An 18531-nucleotide genomic window follows, 5' to 3' on the forward strand; every position below is an offset into this window, starting at 1 on the left:
AATTAGCCAAATGCCTTAATAGTTTAACAAGCACAAATCTGAGAGCAAGCTAGCGCCAATCTGTGCACTTGTTAGTTTACAGAGATGACACTTTCATAGAAACTGGACAGTTCGACCAACTCCAGATGCATTAACGACCTTCCAGCAGTCAGACTACAAATGCATTTCCACTTTATGCAAAACCACTATGGTAACATAGAGAAAAGCACATTATAGAGCCAGCTCACATTCAGTTACATTCGGCTACACCAGGGTTTGTCAAACTAGACTCATTACACATGGCAGGTGTTTCATAGTCACAAAAGTGACTTTTACAGACTAGATGTCATCAAAGGGCTGGATTTGTATGAAAAAGCCAGGTGCAGCATTAGACCTGTCCATTCTAAACTGTATACAATTTAAACTGCATATCACAATGTGCTTTAAATGCCTTATAGGGTCCAATTTAAGATCATAATCATGACCTATAGGGCCCTGCACGGTGTAGCTCCAACTTACTTAAGTGATCTTCTTCATCACCCCAGCAGGTCCCTGAGGTCTTGTGACCAGGAGTTGCTGGCTGTCCCACATACAAGGTTAAAAAGAAAAGGTGACCGAGCATTTGTATCAGTGGCTCCCAGACTCTGGAACTCACTCGCTTTGAGTTTGAGATCTGTGGACTCAGTCATGTCTTTTAAAAAGCAGTTAAAAACCTGTTTAAACTCGCTTTTGGTTTAGATTTTAATGTCTGTTTTCTGCCTCTGTAAAGCACTTTGTGATTTTATCTTGAAAGGTGCTATATAAATAAGATTTTATTTATTTATACCAGGGTTAATGCTGAAAGCTCTTACACCGAATGTAAACATGATCTGAAATAAGGCTTCAGATATCCTTCGAGTTTGCATAAGCAGCAAAGTTTCTCCCTGCGTCATTTTTCCTTTTGGAAAAGAAACACATTTCTCATAAATTCTGTTCTTTATTTTCAAGTGCAAAGGAGCCACAAGCATAGTAACAATACTGCAAAGAATCTGTACAAACATCACTTCTGACAGAACAGGGGACGAGCCCATTTTAAGCAGGACAATACATTTTCTCTCCCCGTTGATCAGGTTCAGTTTGTCCTTTCTGCAGATGCTGTGACATCCAGGTGAAGGAATGATGAGTCAGGATTTCACTCCTTAGAGAACATGTGCACGAGCAGGTCACACACACGGTTGCTGTAGCCAAACTCGTTATCGTACCTGCAGGTACAAAAATGAGAGCAGAAGGTGTGAATGAAGATGGGAAAGCTGCAGGCTTTAGTGCATAATGGCTGACTGGCTAAATCACTGAAGTGTCTTCTTGGGGCACTAGGTGTAAACTCAGTGACTAGGAATACCAGTCTATTACATTTTTACTCATTTCATACTACATGAGCTCCAGATTTCCATTTTTAGTACAAACAGTTTGTAGTAATCAATTCATTTAAATGCAGCAAACAAGCTTTGGTCAACTGAGTTTAATAAATGTAGTTTCAAACTAGAGACATGTTCATCGAGTCTCACCATGAAACCAGCTTGACAAAGTTGTCGTTGAGTGCAATGCCAGCTCCAGCGTCAAAGATTGACGAGTGAGGGTCACTGTTGAAGTCTGTGGACACAACCTGAACAGAAAGAGTGCAAGTGTAGTTGTGCTCGAGGACTGGCACACTAACACATCTGTAGAGCTAGTTAGAGAAATGCTGCCACCTAGTGACTCCTGTGTGGCCACACAAGTGAAACAGTCTCATTCTCCCCTTTTAAGAGTATAATGTAGCCTGGTGTTTGGTACCTGGTCCTCTGTGTATCCCAGAATTCCCTTCATGGGTCCCTCAGCAGCAGCTTTGATTGTTTTCTTTATGTCTTCATACTTTGCCTGAGATGAGAAATTATAATCCTCAGATTAGACTAATGTAAAGTCTAGATAAGGGAACATGAATCAGCTTTATGTCAGTTATGAGATGCTTACAGGCTTCTCCAGTCGGACAGTGAGGTCAACGACGGACACGTTGGGGGTGGGCACACGGAAAGCCATACCTGTCAGTTTACTGTAACAAACATTCAGAGCTCAGGACATTTTGCTGATAATTTTAGTCATTACACTGTCCTGATCCTTTTCCTGAAGACATGTGCCATTTTAAAATGGAGAATTAGAGGAAAAGTACCCATTCAGCTCAGGGATGACCTTGCCGACAGCCTTGGCGGCTCCAGTGGAGGCAGGGATGATGTTCTGGGAGGCACCGCGGCCATCTCTCCACATTTTACCAGAGGGCCCATCAACAGTCTTCTGTGTGGCAGTGACGGCGTGGACTGTGCTCTGAAAGAGCAGGTAATGGTTATTCAGAGGCAGAATCAGGTCGTCCCAACAATGTGAGCTAATCTGAGCTGCTGTCAGACAAGTTAAACAGAATTTCTTAGGAGGAAAGTAGCTTTGTTGATGTTGTAGAACACAGGTGTCGAACTCCAGGCCTCAAGGGCCGGTGTCCTGCAGGTTTTATGTGTGTCCTTGATCCAACACAGCTGATTTAAATGGCTAAATGACCTCTTCAACATGTTTTGAAGTTCTCCAGAGGCCTGGTAATGAACTCATCATGTGATTCAGGTGTGTTGACCTAAGGTGAGATCTGAAACCTGCAGGACACCGGCCCTCGAGGCCTGGAGTTTGACACACCTGTTGTAGAGGGACGACATTTACTTGATGCAACAGAAACACTTTGTGATGAGAACTACTGGAAAGCAGGACCCTGATATAGATGCCCAGTATCCAAGCTTTCTGATCATGTGATGTTGGTGAAGGGCAGGTCCATCAGTCTCCAGCATCAGTGAGTCTGCCACAAAGAATGATCATCTGCAGAATGTCAAATTGAGGAGACTGAGCTTTTTATTGGCATTGTGCAGTTTTTGCACAGCGAAATTGGGTAGCTGGACCACAAAGGTGCAAAAGTAAGGAGACAATATACAACGAGGGGGGAAAAAATAAATAAAGTGCAATGTATACGTATGAGAGTTGTTGCTGAATGCATTGTACAGTTTGTTGGTCGACTGCTCTTAAAGTTCCTAAAATCTTCTGGCTATAAGAGATTCACTTAAAAGAAGCAGTATCAGTTCTTTACCATGAGACCTTCCACGATGCCAAAATTGTCATTTACGACCTTGGCGAGGGGAGCCAGGCAGTTGGTGGTGCAGGAAGCATTGCTATGGAGAAAGCACATGTCAACTTAAGTGCAGAGATGCTACACCAAACAAAATTTAAGAAGCCATCTAGACATCTGCATCCAGCTGTCCAAACAGCCGTTATAGACAAGGCATCTGTAAGCACTATCAGCACCAGCACTCACCTGACAACCGTCAATGAGTTGTTGTATTTTTCGTGGTTGACACCCATTACAAACATCGGTGCATCAGCACTGGGAGCAGAGATCACCACCCTCTTAGCTCCACCCTTCAGATGAGCCTAACAAATCAAAATAGATAGGACTGATTGTACAATCATTGATGCTTCAGGAAGCTCCAAGATTATGCAAACTAGAGTCCAAAAAGATTGCATTAATTTAGAAATACAGGTCAGGATGATGAAAACTGTTCCTTCAACCAAGTTTGTCACTATTGTGACTTCAACATGTGAAACAATCCAGTCAGCTTCAGGGTGAAACTGCACAACAGCAGCCAACTTACAGAAGCCTTCTCAATGGTGGTAAAGACACCAGTGGACTCTACAACATAGTCCACGCCAGCATCACCCCACTTGATGTTGGCGGGGTCCCTCCTGTGCAGTTCAGAGAAGTCAGTTATTCAATCTGAGGCAAACTTGCTGGATAAAGTGCATGTGTGACAGTTACGCACTCTTGGAAGACCGTGATGTGCATGTTACCGATGACCAGCTTGCCACCCTCAGTCTTCACCTCTCCGTGCTTCCAAGTGCCGTGAGTGGAGTCGTACTTGAACATGTAGGCCTGCATTAAGGAGGTGACCATTAAAAACGCAAAACCTGCCATTTAAGAAAAGTCAACATGAGGTCTTTAAAACTTCCTGGTGTCCTTGACAACAGTCTTTGCTTAAAATGTTTCATTTAAGGACTTTGCTTTTCCTACATTACTAAACAGAATCAAACAGGCTTGTTTGGACCATCAATTTATAGAGCAGAAGAAACTTGTGCTCTCACCATGTATTCCAGGTCAATGAAGGGATCATTGATGGCTACAACCTCAACTTTACCACCTGCAACAGCAGCACGGGTCACCAAACGACCAATACGTCCAAATCTGAAATGCAGGTCAGACTAAAGAATCAGTACAGATAGGAGAGTGAGCAAGAACGACTGGGTTGTTGTGAGACAGTAAAAAAAAAAAAAAGGATGAAATATTTTGTTGAATTCAAACTGAAGACCCTTGTAAAGTCTGCAGGCCCAAGTTTTTAAATTGCAACTCTGTCCACTTTATACATTTCCTGTCTGACCAGCAGGTTGAAGCTGAGTCACTGCAGAGGACGGCTTTGCTGTGCAAGGCCTGCCAACCTTGACTGAAGAGAACAATGGCTGACACCAGCAGCTGATAGCCTGTTTAGGCCTAATATGGGCATTGTCAGTGAGGCAGATTGAAGAGTGGGGAACTAAAGCATGGAGGGTTTAAAGTTAGAGCACGTTATAGTAATGAGATAAAGAGGGTCGTGAAGTAAGAGTTTCCAAGAGAAACCAAGATATGCTACAAAGTAAACTTGTGCAAACCCAGAAACAGCTGTAGAACTTCTGCTGGGCCAAAGTAAAAACCAAAATTTTAAATCACCCAAACATTTGTCTCTAACTTTTTCATGTTTTGTGACAAGTTAAGTTGAGTTAGTGCTTCAGAATTGAGTGTCTGGAGGTGTTTGAGTACAACAGTTGCTTGTGGGTTACCCAAACAGATTAGGCCATTCTTGTGAATTGCTGCCTCCAAGTAGATTTGGATACAAAATCATAATTTTGTCCAAGATGGCAAAAGACACAATTTCCCTCCCATCCACATCAAGTTTCTAAGTTCTGAACAAACTTAATTCAAGTGGGATTTCATATGTGGGTGAACCAAAAGCCGACTTTGCCTTGTGACTGAACCCGTGTTTAGTTACAGCCAAGATCCAGTTGCCACATAGTTGGAATTTGATTGTATTCATGGCCTTTCAATAATACTGCATTTAGGCTCTATTGTATTTCAGCTTCTATCAGAGCAAACAAGGCTGCTCAATTCAAGATTTCTAAAGATGTGGTGAAAGAAGTTTCTTCATCATGTAAACTGATCTGGAAGCAACAGCAACTCTCCTAAAGAAGTTGCTAAAAGCCTGGAGAAGTTAAGTGTCCCCATTATGGACCAGCATACCAACTACTGTGTCAGAGGGAAAATCAGGGTTGAGGCCACCACTAGCTTTGGCTTTAGATCAAGCTGAAGACAGCGAGTTGTGGCATGAACTATTGAGCACCAGAGTTTTGTCATGCAACACTGCATGCCTTCAGTTCACATTACATAGTTTGTACATTGTTTGCAACTGTATCCTGTAGCAGGAGGCAAATATACAGCCTGCACACAAAAAGACTTTATCAGCTTTGATGTATCAGGAAGCAGAGACTCCCTTGAAACTGCCAGAGAACTTTATGGGTTGAGTAAGAGGAAATCTGGACAATAGCAAAACAAGGCAAGTCTTAAGGGGAGCAAGTTGAAAATTCATATCTGTAGGAACCTGCTCATATCAGATAAAGTCCATATTCATCAACTGGTGTTCTCTTAAAACCCATTCACCTCATGACATTTAGAGTTTAAAGTGAATACTGAATATAAAGTTCTTACTTAACTGATATTAGAAATCACTAGCACAGTAAAAGCAAGTTTAACTTCAGGTGGGAGGCTGCTTGCTGCCATGGAGGCTGCTTGCACAGTCTAGTTCGTGGCAAAGTCAGTAGTGTACATATCCTTAAAGTTGGTAAGGGGTCAAGAACAAAACACTAGCATAAATGAGACTAAAATGTTCACCTAGTATGGTTTGATGTACCATTGGGGACACTTATGAAATTTGCCAATTCCAGCAGCTTTAAACACAAGCAGCTTCACTACAGTCTCATCAGTGAATCATTTTAACTGTCAGGTGCAGAAACCCTCAAGTTATCCTCTCAAACTTGTTGTCAGGCGCTGCCATCATTGACAAAGTTTTGACAGGAGGGGGAAGAGCCACAGGCATGCAGATTTCCTTTGTTTTGGAAAGCTGCTGAGCAGCCAGAAGGCCAAAATGGACTGGAGCCCATCGTCTGTTTCTGAGCCTCATTGTTTGTGAGGTACGTGTCCAAAATCCACGAGCCAAATCTCCCTGCGGCTCTGCAGCAGCTGCTGCTTCACAAGAGGAAGAGAAAATGTTTCAGCTGTGATCTCAGAGTCCGAGCGGCGTCCACACAGAGTCTGCCGATCTCTGATCTCCAGTGGAAAGGTTAAGGAGTTAAAATTAGACGAGGGGAGAATGAAGAGGAATGTGACAGCTGAAGAGAGCAGCAATACTGACAGGAGGGCGTTGTTGAAGAGCGGACGCCAACTGTGACACCAGACTATAAATAACCAGAGAATAGACAGGTCCAAACCTGCTTTTAGGGTTCAGACGATGCTCCAGCAGCACTCCAGCTGTCCTGTGAGGCAGCTAAATATTTAGACACCTTTAAGTGTCTGACATTTCTAGATTTCAAGCCTTGTTTAATTTATGTTCATTTAACAAGCTGCCCTTTTACCATCTTGACAAGAAATTGCCGTTTCAGCTTTCAAACATTGCCAATCAATTTGTATTTTGGCCTCCATAAGGCATTTGTTTAGCACATTTCCAACAAGTTGTTTCAAAGTTTAAACTGCTTTTGTCACTTGATTAAATCTTTACTTCATGAGCCAATAAGTAAAACCACAAGAGGACAATATGTCACTAGAGGAAAACTAATTCGAAGGCCCTACAATTAGATTAAAGTCCAGTTTTAGAAACGTTCTTTCAACCTTTGACATAAACACTTGTGTCAATACAGCATTCAGACAACAGGGGATGAAGTTAAAATACCTGGATACAAATAAAACATCCAAAGAAAGTCAGGAATCTTATCTGGGTTAAACTGAAATGCCTGCTTGATTATCTACTTTGAGCTTTATTAAAAGATATACAAATAAAATGCAAGACTTAGTTGGACCTACCCAAGTTTTACTAGCATCAAACCAAACACCTTTGCAACACATGGGGTAGTGATTGTTAATTAAGCCAATGAGAAGGAAACCTGCACAACGACAGGTGTAGAAACTTACCCATTGACTCCAATCTTCACCATTGTGCCTGATGGGGTCTACACCTCACTGAGGGGGAGGAAACAGTTTAGCCTTTAATTCACTTATACAAGAAGAAAAGAAAGATGCACATTCAAGAAATAAAAGATTAACGTTTCAAAAAACTCAAAACTTTCCAGGAAGCAGAAACCATGTAATAAAAACGCTACTTTCTGTGTGTTTCGTTCACCTGTTACTCTGAGCAGCAGGTAAAACCGTCAAAGCTCAACCACTAAACAAAGGCAGCAAATGCAAACATGTGGGAAACCAAACCCTTACCTGAGAGCACACTGGGATACGGACGTCCTCCGGAGAAGAAGCGAGAGCGGGAAAGAAGTTTCGAGACCACACCATTTATATGCGCTGTCCTCCCGGGCCACGCCCCCTTCCTCAGCGGCCCAACTTTAAAGGTCACGTGACGCTGCGAACGAGTTTAATTAAGAGCATCGTTTTTTTGTGCGGTCTTTACTCAGTCTGAGAGGTCGCTATACAACAGAACCACAGTGCAAATGTGTAATCTGTGATGGCATAATTAGAATTAAACGCCACTCTTCAGAATAGTTCCTGGAAGGAGCTCCACAGGAACACAATAGCAAAACCATGTTGTCGCAACTGGGAATTTTAGGAAGGAAATACCAATATCATGGGAATAATAATAACATAAATAACTGCGGCTCCCTCAAAACATCCATTTACAATTGTTTTGCATTTGATTCGTTTGCCAAAAGGACAGCAAACACACATTAACAGCTTTAATATTATCATTATTTCCCCCATAATTTCTGCAGGCATTGCAATGATGTTGCCAATGTCAATTTTATGTTACTGTATTTATTTTTTTATTTTACAATCAGACTCATGAAATGAAAATCTGATATCGTGAATAACGACATCTTGTTACTTCATGTTGCAGAAAATCTGGAATAACATCTTTTCAAATGGTGAAAGGTTTTTGCTTTGTTGCTCCAGGCCACCATAAATTTCTAGCAAAAACGTTTTTCTACTAATTTAATCAAAGATTTACTCACAATTTACTGACGATTGTGTGGGATTTATTTATATCATACATTAAATTAAATAATAGGTTAATCAAGTGAAATCACAATTACCAAAACGGATTTCTCAATGTTATAAAACTGAAATGTGATTTAGCTTTTAGTGCTGTCAGAAATCTGTGATCAGTTGGGTATAAATCCACAAATCCATCTGTGTAGCTGTATTATTTTCAGCAAGCACAAAGAATCTATTTTTATTAAAAGGTCAACGGTCAAAACTTACATGAGAGAGTTTAACAAGGAAGGTGAGAGCACTGATGTGTTAATCTGGTCCAAAGTCAGACCTGAGACACCCCCCAACTGCCGCCCTGTCCAGGCTCAGTCACAGGATGATCCTGCCGGTCATGTGATGTTCGGGTTTCCACCACTACGTGAAGCATATCACACACAGACAGGAGACTTTCATAGCCAGTCTAGTGCTAATCCCACTGAAGCTTAGTTTTATGTAATTAAATGAAGAAATATTACAGTGAAACTTACAGGGAAATAATCACAATGATTTTTTGAATTCCCACGACAAATCTCAGAATGCAGGCTTGTGTGCTCGTAGCAAAAACTACAGGCGTGGCAGAGCCTCTGAACTTTAACAGCAGTCGCGTTAATTTGGTCACCAAATGTGTTGGTGACCAAATAAATCTCTACCCCAGGACTTTCAAACTCATTTTAGTTCACGGACCACCTGCAGTTCAACTTGATCTCAAGTGGGGAGAATCAGAAAAAACAGTCAAACCTATAAAAACATATAGAAATTGAAATATATTTTCTTTTAAGTGTAAAAATGTGCATGTACTCTCTGAAAACATTCATACGTAATGTACCATAAAACAGATGATTAGCAGCCTGAGATGGCTCAGGAAAACTGTTTATAGATCATCATACTAAAGGTTGTTCCAGGATCAACATTGCAAGTGACCAATCAGAATGTTGTGATGTCATACTTTTGCGACTTCGGGAAAAACCGGCGTAAAACAAAAAACTGTACTTAAGCTGCGAGAAACCGCCTTTGTCCGCCGATCAACGGACCCTAACCCTGACCCTTTAATAAACGCTAAGCAGAATTGATATTGTCCTTGCAACATTGGAATTTCATAAATGCACGAATGGGTTGGTGCGCAAAAGAATAACGTCACAATAATGTGATTGGTCACTTGCAATGTTGAACCTGGAACAACATTTTCATGATGATCTGGGAACAACACCAACACGACGATATCAGATCATCCCCAGTCCTACACCTGGTTCAGGACCCGAATAGCCTGGGGGAAGAAGCTCCTCCTCATTCTCTGTTTTGGCCTTAAGGGAGCGGAAGCGCTTCCCAGACCTCAACAGTGAGAAGAGTCCATTGTTGGGATGGGAGAGGTCCATCATAATCTTCCTAGCTTTGGACTTGCACCGCTTGGTGTAGATGGACAGCAGGTCAGGGAGCTCTGATTGAATGATGCGTTCGGCCGAGCGCACCACTCTTTGCAGATCTCGTCTGTCCTGCTTGGTGCTGTTCCCAAACCAGCTGCAGATGTTTGCCGTCAGGACGCTCTCGATGGTGCAGCAGTAGAAGTTCTTGAGCACCTTCAGAGGCAGATGGAAGTCTCTAAGTCTTCTGAGGAAGAAGAGACGCTGACGGGCTTTCTTAACCTGGGTGTTGATGTGACAGGACCATGACAGGTCCTGAGTGATGTGGACACCCAGGTATCGGAAACTGTCCACTCTCTCCACTGGCGTGCCACTGATGATGAGGGGCTTGTAATTCCTCGCCTGCTTTGTGGTGAAGTCCACGATCAGCTCCTTAGTCTTGCTGATGTTTAGGAGGAGGTTATTCTCCTGGCACCAGGTCTCCAGGTTCCTAATCTCCTCCAGGTAGGCCGTCTCGATGTTGTCGGAGATCAGGCCCACAACAACAGTGTCGTGTATTTTAGTACTCACAAAGCAAAAGAACAATCTAGCCCTGCGGATCAAAGAACATACAGCTCTACAGGTCAGTCAGTGGAGGGTAACACATAAAGGTCAGCCTATAAATATGGCATCCTGTTCTGAACTCTCTTCATATAGACAGTATGTTAAAGAGTGTGACATTTAGGTGAGCTGGGCACCTCTGTTCGGGGTCAGACGCACCAGAGCGTTAGCAAGAACGTCTCTGAAACAAAAAGGGACTGAAGGTTGGTTTGTATGCTCGAACGAAGCCCAGACAGCTCTCAGAAGCAGAGCCCAGGTGAGATAAGTGTGCGTCCTTTGTGTGCGTGATGGTGTAACTGTGCACATATCTGCACTGTATGTAATGCAGAGCCTGATAAGTGCTTTGTCTTTGGTTAGGGGTGCATTCTAGCTGCTCAGATAACCCCCGCGATCCAACACAGCCATGCCTTATCTAGGGAAAAAGAAAGGAAACCTGGTTGCTATGACAACCCCAGTGGTTAGACAGCTGGTTAATAATTCAAGTCTCGCTTGCTCCTGTCTGATATTTGTCTTTCTGCTGCACAGACTGTACAAACATTGTCTAAAACTCACAGACTGTGTCACTGCATTTCCAGAGGAAGTCACTCTTCCTCTCGATCTTCTCACTGCCCCGTTCTCTGGCTTCATTGCCATCGGAGCTGAGATTAAAACCTTCCACCCGAACGCATTCAGAAAAGTATTCTGCTATACCGTGCATCAGTATTTGAATTTGCTACGACAGAAACTTAAATAAAGAAAATGACAGTCAACAAAAGGCAGAAGGAATGCAGAACATCAGGAGCTGTTTCTTCATCCTTTCCCACCGAGCAGCTGACTCCAAGTTGCAGGAGGCTCTAAGTGTTTGTATGAGTGACCTTTAATGATTTCACTTTAAGCTGATGACATTTATAACACTCCCCCCTTTTTTATTAAAGAATGGATGTGTCTGTGGGTGTAGAAGGAAGGAGAAAGAGGCAGTGCAAAGGTCAAGAGGCAGATTTAAACCCAAAGAACGAGAGTGGGCGATTAAACCCGCTGAGCCTCCAGAACAACAAACACAGCCTGTGCTTTCACTCAGGCACACGGAGTGATGTGGCATTAAGGCTTTACTCTTAAAGCCTTATAACACATGCAAGTGAAAAAAATGCTGGGACAGAGATTTTAGCTTAAAACTGCTAATTGCTGATCTCTGGTATCCAGTTTAAAGTGACGGGTCATCTTTTTGCATTTAGCCTGTAGTTTGTTTCATCCTTAAAGATACTTTGTTATAAGTTGCCCAGTTTTGGAATAATTGGCTGTAAAGATATAGTTCTCTGTTTCCTTTAATAAAATTACATTTTGTCTCAAAGCACCAAAAATATGTTTATAAAATGAGCAGTGATGTCTCTTTCTAGAAATCTCGACCTTGTTGTGAGCAGTTTCATGGCAACTGTATCTACTGATGACAGGAGCTAAACAATCATCCTAAGAGCTTCTAATATAATCAACACCTCCCACTATTTAGACTTCCTGTTTAATAGGAGCAGCTTATAAGATGAATGAATGAGGAAAAATGTTTTCTTCTATTCTTCAGTTGTTTAGTAAAACAGACTGAGATCATAGTTATAATCAGTGTTGGTCAAGTTACTTGAAAAAAGTAATCAGTAACTAATTACTGATTACTGCCCCAAAAAAGTAATCCCATTACTTTACTGATTACTTATTTTCAAAAGTAATTAATTACTTAGTTACTTTTTAAAAACACGATTTACAACCTGAATAGGTGATAAAGTGATAGATCTTTCAGCCCAATTCTACTTTTTCTACATAATCCATCATATAAAATGTAATCAAATGGAAAAGTCTCTTTTTAAAACTTGTTTTATTAGTTTTAATCTTTTAACTTTATGCATCAAGCAAAAATTTAATTATATGCAACATTCTCTGACTTGAAGAAATTTGTTTAATATTTAAACTTATTTTCTGCACATACCAGCACATAATTATTTTTTTTGTGGGTGTGTTTACACTCAGTCTTTCAAATAGATGCAAGTAAAACACAGCAGAAAATAAATAAAGTCAAAGACTAGCGGTCCTGTTGCTCTATTTTCACCTGTAAAGCAGGAGTGGGGCAGGCGGAGGTTTACCCTGGTGCAGGTGTGCCGCAGCGGTCAGTGGAAGAATCCGTGAGTTTCTCTGTGAATTTCCCGTTACGTCGTAGCGCACTCGGTGCTTGCTTGGAAGTTTAGGGGTTTTGGGTTGTTTCCGCTTCTTCTAATGGCCCTCATGTGTAGCATAGTATAGTGTAGCATAGTGTAGTGTAGCGTAGCATAGTGTAGCGTAGTGTAGCGTAGCGTAGTGTAGCGTAGTGTAGCATAGTGTAGTGTAGCGTAGCGTAGTGTAGCGTAAGGTGTTATTGTGGGAAATTTTTTGGGTCACAAAAAAAAGTTACAAGCAGCAAAAATTAAGAAAAACAATAGAATAGAATGAAATAAAATAGAATAACATACTATGTTACATCAGACAGTATTGCACAAAAAAAAAAAGAAAAAAAAAAAAAGGAAGTTTAGGGGTTTTTTCGCTGTAAAAAGAAGTTTTCTTCCCACGCACAACGGACACTAATGTTTTTGTCACCTTTTATGGAATCAAACTCAAAGTAAGGTCAGTACTTCCACGCTTTAAACGCTGCACGCTCATACTCTCTCTGCACTCGATATATGATCCATTGTTGATCTGCACACAGCTGTTGTCACGAACGTCGCACTCGCTTACGTCACTGTCATGAGACATTCTCGCAAAAAAATCACGGTTTTAGTAACGCAGTAACGCAGCGTTCCTACGGGAAAGTAACGGTAATCTAATTACTGTTTTTGCAATAGTAATCCCTTACTTTACTTGTTACTTGAAAAGTAATCGGATTACAGTAACACGTTACTTTGCCCATCTCTGGTTATAATACTGGTTTGCACTACAGCCAGATGATTTTCTCTGCGTGTGACCAGGAGGGAAAGGAATAAAAACTGGTTTGGAGTCAAAGTAAGGATGAAGCTGTGTGAGGAGGAGAGAGAACACAACAGACAAATAATGCTGAATATGAAGCTGCCAGGCAGGAGGAAAAAAGGAAGACCTCAGAGGAGATTCATGGGTGAAGTGAAGGAGGACATGCAGAGGGTGGATACGACAGAGGAGGATGCTAGGATAAGGTGAGATGGAGACAGAGGAAGAAGAAGAAGAAGAAGACATACTTTCACTTTGGTACATCAAGCGAGTGTGGGATGTCATGAATCCTGAAAGTATCAATCAGAAGTAATTTATGGACAAATTCAGCTTCTCAGGGTGTACTTCTTCAAAGCGAGGGAAGTCAGGCAAGTTGAGTTTAGAGTCACAGTCCTCTGCTTCACAAAGGTGTCTCCTTTTTAACCTGATTAGATCACCGTGGAAACTAAACGCTGAAAGTATTACCTGGTCATGTTCAGAGCACTGATTTAAAATCAGTTGGAAGGGCCACGTTTCCACTAATGCTTTTATTTACACTGAAATCTGAGTGTGGTGTAGATTCTCTGCTGAAGGACTGTGTTTGATATGTGCTCCTTGTTAAGCTGCACCTTACTAACACCACATGGAGAAGACGTGACGTGAGTATGCATTGCACGGTCGCAGGAATTTACATTTATTTAGTTCTTATGTTTGATCCTAAATGTGTCCTTGATTAGTTTTCTGTAACGACAGCTGTGAGAAAACTGATCTGTCTTTGTGTTGGTTATCTGTCACCAAAAATATTGAGTGATTACAATGAATTTCACTTTGATTTGGCTGCAAACTAAACAGATTTCCTTGTTTCCTTGAACTGGGACAGTGTCAGAAATTAATAGACTAAGTAGCCTTTAATGTGTTAATGGATCAACTTTAAACTCTCAGAACTCTAATGAAGAGCTGTCATGTTACAAATACTCATTAACTTTTGTTCTGAGTCTTTTGATTCTTTAGTGTTTTATTGTAGGGAAGGAGCGGGGATGTTTTCCCTGTGCAGATCACTGAATTGTGTTTCTGCTTTTTGGAACTGGCTTGTAAATTAAAATCGATTCAGATTCTCATCTGATGGCCTTAAAACACACATGAAGTGTCACCTATTTATTAACGACTGCAGGCTCCTCCCTCACGGTTACCAGGACAGAGCGCCACGTTTGAGGCTCTGCAGGTAGAAACAACAGCGTTTGAATTTTAAATGACTCTTCGGTCCATGGTTACATTTCCAGGGCCGGTAGCTCCACTCCAGTAAGACGCGTCAGACATTATCAAGCTCCTTCTCTGACAGCAGCAGACGTCTGTCAGAACGAGGCACTGCTGATCTTTGTTGCTCTGCAATTGCATCATCTTCATACGTACATGATAAAATCCTCTGAGGGGAAAACTGGAGCAGCTGGTGTCCAGTGAAAATAATAAAGGGGACGGAAAAGCTCCTCCTAAGAACAAGTGCAGGTGTGTGATGGGAAGACCAGAAAAGCCACAGAGAAAACCATCATGAGAATAAGCACAGCAAAGCACACCGTGCTGCTTTTAACTGACCAGACGGAGAAGATTTGTATGACAGGCGGGCTACATCAAATAGATCCATTTTTATAATGATAAATAAATGATCTATTAGTTCAAGAAAAGAAAAATGATTTGGCCTGTAGAGGTTTTTTAAAAATCCCAATCAAGACAAATTGAAGCCTGTGAATAAAATGAGATGATCTAATTTCACAAACTAGAGCGCAGAGACAAAAAAAAGAGGGACGAGGAGGTTTCTGAACAGATGTGAGCCAGCGAGGAGACAATGATCAACACAGACCGGTGATGAGAAAGAGAAAAGAGACAGAGAAGGAATCGAGGAGGGAAGTCTTTCCTCTTCTAGACTCTAGAATTCAAACTTTAGTGGACGAGCAAGGAGAAAAAAACATCTCCAGTCTCACATAAATCAACGGTCCTCTCTTTCACTGCTGTTTGGCGCCCTCTAGTGAGACCACATGCAACCAGCTAAAGTCAAACCTTCCTGATAAAAATTGATTTTTATTTATTTATACTACATTTCACATGACTAAAGTGTATGAAACCAAATGTTTGAAATGTTAAAAAGCTAAAACAAATGGGTTCATTAGTTCAACAAAATGATGAAGAATCAAAATGTTTCAATTAACTTGAATTCAAAGTTACTTCTTTACTGGAAAAAAGGTCGGTCTGAGTAAACCTCACCGCACAGACAGATTCTGAGATGTGGTTTAAACTTTAAAGCACAAAACTTTAAGAGCTCTGCTGGAAACTTCTGTTTTTGACTGACAAGTTTTTAAATAATTTTTATTTTAAATTTAAAGCAAAACTGAGTCGACTGCACAAGCACACCAACATCAGCTGACAGTTGTGGCTCGAGTAACTAAATAAATGTAGCAGTTTGTTGTATTCTGAGCTTTCAAACTGCTACTACAAGCTTATAAAGGCTTCTTATAAAATTCAAATTCAAATTCAAATTTTATTTATACATACACAGTCATACACAGTACGATATGCAGTGAAATGCTTACACAACTGCTCGTGACCTAAAGAAAAAAGAAAAGGCTATGAATAAGATAGGAAATAAATATGAAAATTAAAAAGGGTAAATTTAACTAGGAAGGAATAAAATAAAATAAAATAAAATATAAAAATTAAAGTTAAAAATGAAACAACTGTACAACACAAATTAGAATGAAGGGTAAATTTAACTGGGAAAAAATAAGATAAAATATATAAATTAAAGTTGAAAATAAAATAACTGTACAACAAAATACACAATACATTTGTAAAGTGCTTTATGCTACTTTTTTTCTAACTTTCACACACACACACACACACACACACACACACACACACGTATAATCTGATGGACCATCAGGGACAATTCGGGGCTCATTATTTTGCCAAAAAAGCTTCAACTTGCAGACTGGAGAAGCCATCCAGCCCTAATTATAAACAGAAGACACGATGAAGCATATGGACAATATGACAGCTCCTCAGAAAGAAAACCAGCATGTTGCAGAAATATCATCTTACTTTGGATTTAGCGTTTGCAGTCCGAGTGGCAGACAGCTTAGATACGTCTGAGGTTAGAACAGTTAAACACGGTAAAAGTAGTTCAGGGTAATTTAAAGACACAAATTCCAACCTGTTGTTGTTATTCTCTGATGCTTATACTCACCAGTCACTTCATTAGGTACACCTGTTCAACTGCTCATTAACACAAATATCTAATTGGTAACTTGTGTGAATGTTGCAGCAACCATGAAACATTCAGAGTTGACTGGCTGCTCTGAGCATTTCACAAACTGCTGATCTACACAGATTTCCCGTCGCAACCATCTTGTTATGGAGAATTGTTAGAAAAAGAGAAAATAGTGAGTGTTTGGGTGAAAATGTTTTCACAGGTTCACCTGAACAAAAACTGAACAACAGAAAATTGGAAAGTCAGTGCCTGGTCTGATGAGCATGAAAGCTCAAACATTTCAGGCACGTGATGGTGGGGGCGATGTTTTCATGGCACACTTAGTAGCAGCTCAGCATCGCTTAAACACCAGAGTATTGTTTTCTGTGTCCGTCCTTTATGGCTGCAGCATCTGCTGATGGCTGATTCCAGCAGCACAGTTTCTTTGCAAAGCAGAATGAAAATCTGGTGTTTCGTGTACAAAACAACACCTGTTACTTTGATTACTGCCAGATTAGCTGATTGTTGTGTAAGAGTTTGAGTTTGTTAAACTTTCTTTGAGTGAAACTGTAGATTTTTATCTCAACTTTTATGACACTCTCGTCTCTGGTTTTGACAGGCAATTAATCCTACAAAAAACAAGAAAATCACCTTACTTGCATTTGTTTCACAAACACTCGGTTATTTATACACTCGTCAGTCACAGAGCAGCGTGATCACTCATTTAGATGTCATCCATCCACAAAATGCCATTTATGCTACTTGATGAATGTGGGATGAATATAAAAGATTATCTTTCTTTTAACTCTACTTTGGGCGATCGTGGCTCAAGAGTTGGGAGTTCGTCTTGTAATCAGAAGGTTGCCAGTTCGAGCCCCGGCTTGGACAGTCTCGATCGTTGTGTCCTTGGGCAAGACGCTTCACCCGTTGCCTACTGGTGGTGGTCAGAGGGCCCGGTGGCGCCAGTGTCCGGCAGCCTCGCCTGTCAGTGCGCCCCAGGGTGGCTGTGGTTACAATGTAGCTGCCATCACCAGTGTGTGAATGGGTGGATGACTAGATATGTAAAGTGCTTTGGGGTCCTTAGGGACTAGTAAAGCGCTATACAAATACAGGCCATTTACCATTTTACCATTTGGGTATTCACCAATTCCTGGAGGAAATATCCAGCCCTGCAGCTTCTAAATATTCCACCAGGTTTACCAGATATAATCTCTAAATTTGCCTGTCAGTTATTTTGTCCTTAGCAGGTCATGCTTGGAGGGTTTTCTGTACCCGTTTCCACAGAGCAGGGCTTTGAGAATCTGTAAGCAGAAAAGGAAAAAAGCAGTTAAGAGAAAAACAACATAAATCACCTTAAACCTGCACAGAACTGCAGGACCGGCTCATCAATAACAGCTTCACATGTCCTGTGATTCACAGTTTATATGAAAATATTGATTGATATTGAAAAAATGAGACTTAAACAGCAATCTTTTAAGTTTCTGGAGCAAATCTAAATAATTTTTCATGCCTAATAATCAGCACAGCCTTTTGCTTAGAAGAAAGGAAACACATTTTTAGGTATCAGCTGAGGAGAAGCAAACATGCACACACAAAGAGAAATAAAGTGAAATAACAGCTGACTTGCAGTTCATAAGCACAAGCTTGGAGCAGTGCGTGATTAGCTCATTAAACGTGTGACAGACAGTCTTGCAGGCCGCCACTTTAACCCACCTTTTCTCCGCACGATGGATTAGACCATCCATCTTCATCGAGCTGCAGCCTCTGCTTCGGCCAGACTGGCTAAAATCTAAGAGCTCTGCTGGCAGACGATGAGCGCGTCGTCCTTGTGTTGTCCTCTTTTACAGGAAGGGGCCTCTAATCAGCTCTGCGGAGAGGATGCTTGGATAACTGGCAGGAGACCAGGTGAGAGGAGAGGTAAATGAGATGGGATGGATGCTGCTGGCAAAGGCTGGTGTGGGCTGTGTGGGATTTTTCATTCATAATTCATTCGCCCAGTTTATTAGCTTACACTCCAAAAACTACATTTGAAGCAGTGAGACAACAAATGG

At 41.2% G+C, this 18531-nt stretch overlaps 1 protein-coding gene across 2 annotated transcripts; it reads right to left on the bottom strand.

The window, feature by feature from the left end:
• Nucleotides 1-935: 935 nt before the first annotated feature.
• LOC102777124 (glyceraldehyde-3-phosphate dehydrogenase-like) lies at nt 936-7652 on the bottom strand. 2 transcript variants are annotated; one of them, XM_006804207.3, is made up of 12 exons: nt 7583-7652; nt 7286-7333; nt 4159-4258; nt 3840-3949; nt 3672-3762; nt 3335-3450; nt 3110-3191; nt 2162-2313; nt 1966-2044; nt 1789-1872; nt 1524-1621; nt 936-1220 (listed from the first exon to the last, which is right to left on the bottom strand). In XM_006804207.3, exons 2-12 carry the CDS (start codon nt 7306-7308, stop codon nt 1151-1153), a joined length of 1005 nt encoding a protein of 334 aa, XP_006804270.2. In that variant the 5' UTR covers nt 7309-7333; nt 7583-7652; the 3' UTR covers nt 936-1150. The 2 variants fall into 2 exon arrangements, with proteins under 2 accessions (XP_006804270.2, XP_087691522.1); XM_087835396.1 differs by lacking the exon at nt 7583-7652 and having other exon boundaries at nt 7286-7385.
• Nucleotides 7653-18531: the final 10879 nt, after the last annotated feature.

Source organism: Neolamprologus brichardi, chromosome 22 (assembly GCF_056152115.1).
Source record: "Neolamprologus brichardi isolate AB-2024 chromosome 22, ASM5615211v1, whole genome shotgun sequence".
In the NCBI taxonomy this organism is placed as follows: Eukaryota; Metazoa; Chordata; class Actinopteri; order Cichliformes; family Cichlidae; genus Neolamprologus; species Neolamprologus brichardi.

Coding starts and splice junctions, on each gene's coding strand:
- LOC102777124 (XM_006804207.3), bottom strand. CDS start 7,308: ATGGTGAAGATTGGAGTCAATGG. Junction 3,451..3,671: donor CCACCATTGAGAAGGCTTCT/GTAAGTTGGCTG, acceptor TTGATTTGTTAG/GCTCATCTGAAGGGTGGAGC. Junction 1,622..1,788: donor TGGGATACACAGAGGACCAG/GTACCAAACACC, acceptor CTTTCTGTTCAG/GTTGTGTCCACAGACTTCAA.